The sequence below is a fragment of the Etheostoma spectabile genome, chromosome 19 (assembly GCF_008692095.1).
Source record: "Etheostoma spectabile isolate EspeVRDwgs_2016 chromosome 19, UIUC_Espe_1.0, whole genome shotgun sequence".
NCBI lineage: Eukaryota > Metazoa > Chordata > Actinopteri > Perciformes > Percidae > Etheostoma > Etheostoma spectabile.
Genome location: NC_045751.1, coordinates 15,285,836 through 15,294,292, shown reverse-complemented (window position 1 = coordinate 15,294,292; position 8,457 = coordinate 15,285,836). Strand labels below are relative to the sequence as shown.

Below are 8,457 nucleotides of genomic sequence, written 5' to 3'. Positions count from 1 at the left end.
GTGCCATGCTAGCAGCTAGGCGAGCATTGTGTGTATGCATGAGCAATGTGCTATCCTATTCCTTTGCTTCTGGGGCTCTCCTTTTCACTATGATAGATGCAAACATTTCCCTAATTTTAAAGTAAGGCAAACCTACAGATAAATGCGCCTCCTACAGACCCTTGCCATGGATCCCCTAGCAGAGGCAATTAGTTCTGATCCTTTGGTGACAGGCATTGAAATAGGCCCCACGTGACATACATTCTCACTCTACTGTGATGATGTCATCCTTCACTTAAGCAGTCCTGAATCTTTTATCGCACAGGTTGTTGACATAATTCATTTCTTTGGCCAATTTTCAGGTTCCGAAATTAATTACTCTAAATCTGAAGCTATGCCCCTCACTTCTCATGTAACTTGCTCTCCGCAATGCTCTGCCCCTTTCCGCTGGTCCCCATCTGGTTTTGTCTACCTGGGCATACATATTACTCCCTTACTCTCAGGCCTCTACAAAGCCAATTTTGTTCCTGCAATTCTTATGATTAAGGAAGACCTGGCCGATGGTCGGCTTTACCACTGTCTCTCCTAGGTAAGGTAAATCTTATCAGAATGACTATACTTCCCCGGTTACTGTATCCTTTCCAAATGATCCCAGCTCTGTTAACAAGAAATTCGCTTTCTGTTATAAACAGCTCTTTTCTTTGGAAGAACAAGCGAGCCAGGTTGAAACTTACTACGCTACTGGCGCCCCCTCGAGGAAGGCGGCTTGGCAGTACCGGATATTAGACTTAGATTTTGCGCCTAAATTTGGCACTGGTTCGAAAAGGGCGTGGAATCCACCTGGCTTAGTTAAGAGGCTGCCCCCTGTGGCCCTTATTCCTTTGCGTCTATGTATATGCATCTAAGGGGTGGGCTCACCTTAATTTAAAAGGGCAATTTTATTTTACAGAATACTTTAAAACTCTGGAGGATGATAAGAAAGTTAGAAGACCTCTCCTCACACCTGTTCATTTAAACCCAGATTTTCCTCCTGGTCTAGTTGACCAACCCTTCTAAATGTGGTTCAGTAGGGATATATAGACTTTGGGTGACTTGCTGACAGAGGGCACTGTGTTGATACAGTTTCCGCAGAATAACTTTTTTAGGTATTTGCAAATACGCAGTTTCATTATTTCTAATACTAAGTTTTTATTCTAATGGGTTTTCCATCTCGGTTACGGAGAAGGCTGTCCAGAAGTTGTATTCCAGGAAACTATTATTAGCAGGTTTTACAAGGCCCTGTCAATTTCAACCAGTGACTGTACGAATCAAGTCCAGGGTTTTCCGCAGCACTTTGCAGCGTAGGCAGTTGCCTAAGTAAGATACGCTTGCCAACTTAACTGTTGTTTTTACTAGGTTTACATTACTAGGGTTGGGTACTGAACAAATAATGTTGGTTCTCCTGAGGACGGATTCATTGTAAATCAAATGGTGCCAAATTTTGGTACCCGAGAGCGCTTAAGCGCAAGCGTAACTGACGTCTCTGCATCTTGACAAGGAGCGGAGTTCCAAAAGACAGATGCCGACAGACACACACCCACGCAGAGCTGTGGTGCCGACGGAGCGCTTGCGCAAACCAGTACAGGAGTTATCAATAATATATAATATTGTTGGGAGGTTTATGCCTTTTTTCCCCCAATTATTTTGGAGGGTCATAAAAAATGAATTACTGGCAAAGGGAGGGTCAAGTGTTTTTTGACTAAAGATCCCTAAGCTCCTCTGGTGGCCTCTTAAATAAATAACAAACAGTCCCTTAATGCAATGAGATGCATTCTTCTTCTGTGAATCTTGGACTGTGTTCCCACAATTTCACAATGGACTCGGAGTGTGTTCAAACTTCTCCCATTAGAAGCTATTAGCTTCTGGCTCAGAGACAACTTTTCGATGCCTCGATGGTTTAGCATGGTCTGAGATCTCGAAGTACATTTTCAGATAACACACAATGGCTCAATAAAGTGGAATTTTCAAAGTCAATTAGAAAATAGGTTTTTCAAGACTTGTTAATAAAAAGGCCAAAATCTACCTTTATATGCTGTAGTAGATCAGAAATAAGAAAAAGTAATTACTCTCACGTCGATGCAAGTTGATAAAGTTTTAACTTGAGGGAAAAATATGCCCTAGTCCTGATTCTTTAAGACTCTACCGGAGTTACTGGGTTCTGATATTAGTCAGAGGCTGCGCTGTCAACACACACATTTTACAGTGCATCTGTTGCTAGCTAACTACAGCTAACCCCTGTAAGTTAGGTATATTGGTTGTGGCCAGTAAACACTTACAACTTCCAATGCAAGTCAAAAATTCAACTCACTTTCTTATTTCCTTATGCTGTCTGTGGCTCATAGCCCAAAGCCCATTGGTTCCTACTGAAGATGTAAATCTTTAAAAAACCTCACAAATGCATATTTGTTTCCCCCTGTAATTACCTTAAACAGCTGGGCACTCATTTTTATTAAACATTAGTCAAGCAGGAGTGAATAATCTACACACACAGTACATGTTAGTACATGCAGTCATTGTTGGGTTGGCTCTGCATATCACCAGACTTTAAATTATGAATTATGACTCGCGAGGCTCATAAAAACAAACACATGCCATCATGTGCTGGAGCAGCTGGTGATTCACAACACAGATTCACTAACGGATGACAAACTTCGGCTGATTAATACTGGTAAAGAGAAATACGTCCGTTTGTCTGTAAAGCAGAGTTGCTAACGACTGGCCCGTATCAAAAGTAAAAGTCAAATGTTTCTTTGTGTTTCGCTTGTATCCCTGCCCAGTGATGCTAAGTGTGGTAAGATCCAGTGCCACAGTGCTGCCAAGAAGCCCAAAGGCACCAACGCCGTCTCCATTGACACCACCATCAAGACAGATGGCATCGAGGTGAAGTGCCGCGGCACCTACGTCTACAGCACCCAGGACGGCCAGGGCGACCTGCCTGACCCCGGTCTTGTCATGACTGGTACCAAGTGTGGAGAGGGCAAGGTTGGTCCACACAGGGCTGGGCTTTAGGAGTCAGTAACTAATTAGCTAATATAGTTTTTATACTATGTCATTGTTGAATAGATAGAAGAAACAGTTTTTCCTGCACCACATCATGGAATGACCATGAAGTTAATAGAGTGTTTTGATCAATACCAACGCTTGACTCAACAATTACTGTATCTGGCAACCTGCCGAGAACATGAACACCTGCCTGGTATTTTGAATTGGCCTGCGATTGAAGAGGGTGCAGGGAAAAGGCATCTGGCAGCACAACACACCTTAGTCACAAAGGATTTAAAGCTATATTCTCAAGCCAAAAGAACAAATGCCAAAGCAGGGTTTCTGCTCAACTATCTGTACACTGATGTACTACCTCTTCAAAAGACATTTCTTTTGGAGCTCTCCTCAAGTTTGTTGGCTTAATCCTTTCTACTGTGGTCCTGTTTGAATTCACGTGTTGGCTTTATTGAAACCACTTGTGAAGTTCCTGGCAAGTCACATGGCCCTACGTAATTATTCTAAGTAAAGATAGTATTTCTTGTCCGTGTTTTTATTGCCATTAGTCACTAATATTCTCATCTGAAAAAATTGTTATGGTTTTATATCGGCCTACTTCATACAAAACTGAATATCAAAGGGACCCAGTACATCTGTTCTGTATCTGAGTTTGTTTAAGGCACTTTATCGAATAATGGTTTAAGTTAGCTGCTGAGCGGAATATAAATTTCTAAGTAAACCCACCTAGCGATCTCCAAAAATCATACAAACTAAGTGCTGAATTATGCATGTGAAATACATATGTATGTATGCATACACACACAAGAGTCACTGCAGTCTCGTCCATTCCACCAGTAAATTCTTTTTTCTGTCTATCTATATTGGTTTCCCTCTGCAGCACACTCCAGCCACTTCCATTTCAGCTGTTGTGCGGGTAGACTAAAAGGACTGAATAGTGCTGCATGAGTAATATATTATAAATAGGCAACAGAAATATTGTCTGCCATTCAACATGATGAATTTTGAGTCATCACATTAAACAGGCCTTTTCTCAGCAAGAAATGCAGACATAGCACAGAGCTGCAGCTTCTAATCACACAGTCACACATTCACCTACACTAAATTGATTCCCATGCTAACAATAATACTTTTGTTAGTCAACAACTGGCAGAGCAGGAGATACAGTACTAATGCATATACTAATATTAGTGCTTATACAACTCAGTGATGGAGTCTCATACAAAAAAATGAGGAATTCTGACCTGTAGTTCGCAAGAAATGCCTCCAACAAGATTTAAAGCAACACTAAAGAACTTTTCCCGCTTTGGTCCCCCTACAGGTTGGAAACGGAATTGTCTATTAAGCGCTGTTACAGATCTGCTACCTGATGTGGCAAACTTGCATAATGTAATGGACAATTTCGCTGTTGTGTAAGCCTAACCTCAGTTCCATAAATTCACAATGTTTGTAAATGTTCACAGCAAATTATTTTATTATTTCTACACATCACACAGCAACTACAGCAGTGTAATGTTAAAGTCAGGGACCTCTGTAAAAGGAATAGTTTACCATGCATTTATGGGAAGATTAGTACAAGAATAAAATCAACATGACAGAAACAAGGTACAGACACAAGATAAAAATCTAAGCAGCTTATAAAATGTAATACGATGTCATCCATAAAAAAACATAACTTTAAAGAATTAATACAATCTTGAAGATCTCTGTTTTGTTCTTGGCACCTACTGTATAGTGATAAGCAGCGATTGCTCGTGTGTTTTTGGATCTCATTTCCCAGAGATCCAAACAGTATCGCCTTGTCGTGATTTTTTCCTGGTAATGTGGCTAGAGTCATTATCTACTGCCAGAGGTGGAAAAGTACTCAAGTATTATACTCAAGTAAAAGGACCAATACTTTGATGAAATATTTCCCAAGTACAAGTAAAAATACCAATTTGAAAAATTACTCACGTAAAAGTAATAAGTAATTTCATTTAAAATGTACTTTAAGTAATAGTTACTTGGTTAAAAAAAAAATGTAAACTGTAAAACATGGCAGGGGTATCTCTCCCATGTAGTGAAAATAGGACAAGGGGTCATAAATCCAAAACTATTTTGTTTTTAATTAAAGAAAGATCGAAACAAATGTATACATATCTAATAACATAACACATGTCACACATGACATTAAGACCCTTGGAAAGGTACAATGTGCAATTTTAGTTCAGACCATCTCATAAAACGTTTTTAAACAATCAGTTGAAAGTGAAAGTACCACACATTTACCAGTTCTGGGCCAAATCAGGTGTTTTTACTTCATAAATGGGTTAGACACTTATGTTCACAACCCAGACTAGCAGCTAGCTTCTACACACCTAAGTGGTCATATGAGCTAATTAGATGTACGTATGTGAATTAATTTATCCAGTTTCCTACATGCTTTGTCGTACAGAAGGGGTGGGCAATTAATTTTCCCAAAGCGCCACATTAGAAACAGAGATTGACCAAAAGGCTAAACTCAATTCTGCTCAATATTCATTTTTATGTCAGGCGGCACGTTCTCTAACGTCTTTTTTTCCTCTGGGCATATTTACGCAGCAGAGTCCACCAAACACTCTTCAATAAACTCCCCTTAAGAAAATGGCTTACTGTTTTTGGCGATTTCGTGGGCGATCACACAGCTGGTCTTGACGCTTGGTAGCTTAACTAGCAAAGCTTCACATGTCTGTATCCACTCTGCATCAGTCAAGTTGTATTTCTCTTTATCTTTCCCATGACACCTCATTCACGTCTCCCGCTCAGTTCGCAGCTCGTGGACACAGCTCTCTGATTTTTATCTGCTGTGCAGTGTTATACAGTATGTGATTCTTTTTAAATCAAATAAATGAAACTCGAACAAATACATTTAAATGAAAATCGTATTATTACTTAAACACCAATTACTTGTGGCATTACTTGGACTGGAGGCTTTTGACTGGGAATCACTTGTTACTCCACCTCAAGCCACAAAATTAAAAAATTATATCATGAAAAATATGCAGCTAATCAACTCGTAATTTTCCAGACAATGAATATACAGTACTTAAAATCAGCCCCTCAGCAGCCAACTGTGTTGTGAAACAAGAAGGAAAGGTGTGTTTTCAGTTCAGTAATGACAAATGACTGTCTCTGCGTCATGGGAAAAACAGCTTAGCTCCTAATTGTTTTATTAAGTTTATTCAGAAATAATAAATAGAATTTTTGTAAAGCATGAATTAATTGAACTAACCCTAACCCTTTTAGGTCAAGATAGCATTACAAAAAATCTTCTAAAAGAAAACTTCTCTCCAGAATTGATGTAAAAGGTAATTAAAATCAGAATTAGAGCAGCAGAAGAGACCAAATCTGTTTGCAGCTAAATAAACAAAAATGCGAGCTATAAAAGCCAGTCTGAGAAAGTAGGGATTTGGGAAGTGATTTTAAAACAGGATACTGATACTGCTAGGCCAATCTCCTCAGGCAGCCAGGTTGTTCCAAAGCCCAAGGGCACTGGCAGAAGGCAGATCAAAGTCTGTATAGCTGTGACTGTGCACTGTAATCGCTAACACAGTATGTGATCATTCTGCTTGTTGTCACAGGTGTGCAAAGACCGCCGATGCCAAAATGCCTCTTTTACCGAGCTGGAGACTTGCATTGCACGCTGCCGCGGCAAAGGGGTAGGCACACACACATACACACACACACACAGTATACAGCATACAGCATACTGAGCCATGCAACAGACTCAACACACTTGGCTGCCGGGCACGACTCCCTAATCTTATTGTCACACTGTGTCCTTGGGCAAAGGTAGAGCTTTGCAGCGCTGTCACCAAGACTGTCGTAAATGCAAGAAAATAGATGGCTGGAATACACAGCAACTGAAGTGATGAACTATTCATTGGAGCAGTACAAGAAAGCCTTAGGCAGATAAGCAGGGAATCATACATTGTTTATGAGTCAGTAACAAAGCTCTGAAGTGGAGTGTTTGAGGCTTAAACACTTACTTTAAGCTACACCGGCTATAGTGGTTTACATCAGGTCAGCAGTATTTGGTCGTTCAGTTAGCCGAGATTTGGTGAACGTGAGCCAGGCACAGAGCACCGCGAGCTGTCTGTCGTTGCTGGTGGTTCAGTTACCTGAGAAAAGGTGAATGTGAGCCGGCACAGAGCACCGCAAGCTGTCGGTGGAGATTGCTGTTAAGTTTAGGCAAGAAAAAGTGAGCGTCATGGGGCGCCGAAAATTAAGATTAGACTGGTTAAGGGGAAAAAGATCATGGTTTGTATTAAAAGACTCCTAAGGAACATGCATTTACTGGGTAAAAGTCTTTTGTTTTTCCCGGGAAGCAAACTCCGCTCCCTGGCTTGAAAGTTATGTGTGTTAATGCCCACCCATCCACCCCAACTACCTCCCTACGCGGCCAGCCGTGTTCTCAATGTGGTGGACAGCGCAAAAAAAAACAGTAGAAATCATACAAATTACTGTGCTTTTCTTTCCGTAGCTTTTCGAACATATGGTTTATAAGATATATTCCCACTGGAATCATGGTTAATTGTGTTTTCTAGAGATCATGAATATACAGGAAATAGAACCAGTGGTTTCTGCTATGGTAAATAGTCAATGTACTTGCTATTCTTTTTGTGTGATCACTGTCATGTGCCTAGTGATACTTACCCAGTGATTAAAGGGAAAATGCGCCGATTTCACACATTAAAGTGTGTTTCTAGTTATTGGGAAGTATTGCATATGTCTTTAGAGGGAGCTGTGTGAAGTCTGATAACTGTCCTAAAGCGATGTCACTAGAGTCATTAGTGGTAAGGTCTGACTCCAAGACTCCAAAGAAAAAGAAAAATCTGGGAGTGTGGAGTTAGAAGTATCCTCCTCCAGGCGGAGAGCGATACGGAGGGAGAGCTAGCTAGCTCATTCAATCTCATTTAAGGTCTGATATACATACGAGGACAGGAGTTTGATTGCTCTTCCTCAACAACCTGATGCATGTCTAAGTATACTGAAATTAAATGTCATGAACTGAATATAAATTGTGAGAACTGAATGAGAAAATAGAGGGTTGGATTTTAAGAGAGGATCAAGTACAGTTTCAGAGCTACTGAATTCAATTTCATATTACATTCAGTTTATTGAAATTAATTCACAAACAATTGAATTCATTTTCTAATTGTATATTCAGATTCAGTTTTTAATGCAATTATTCAAGTTGAGTAATTCAGATTCTGTTTCTAGTCAGATTCTGTTTCTAGACACATTTCTGCCTATAGAAGTGAGCTCACCAGACCGCTGTAGCTCCTCATGTCTGCAGCAGGCTAAAGGCTCCATGCTACTAACATAACACACCAGAGTCCAACTATGTTATAAAAGTGCAGTGCTAAATTTGTGGAATTTTCTTTTAAAGCAGTTTGAGTGCATGTTGCTCTATTTTTTTTT

General features: G+C 40.2%; 1 protein-coding gene across 2 annotated transcripts in view; it reads left to right on the top strand.

The window, feature by feature from the left end:
* adam19a (ADAM metallopeptidase domain 19a) overlaps positions 1-8,457 on the top strand; it is a 158,663-nt gene that overhangs the window by 135,519 nt on the left and 14,687 nt on the right. For both annotated transcript variants that reach the window (XM_032544520.1, XM_032544521.1), the window contains exons 16-17: positions 2,796-3,000; positions 6,615-6,692. In XM_032544520.1, coding sequence (XP_032400411.1) covers positions 2,796-3,000; positions 6,615-6,692 — 283 coding nt within the window. The remainder of the gene's footprint in view (positions 1-2,795; positions 3,001-6,614; positions 6,693-8,457) is intronic.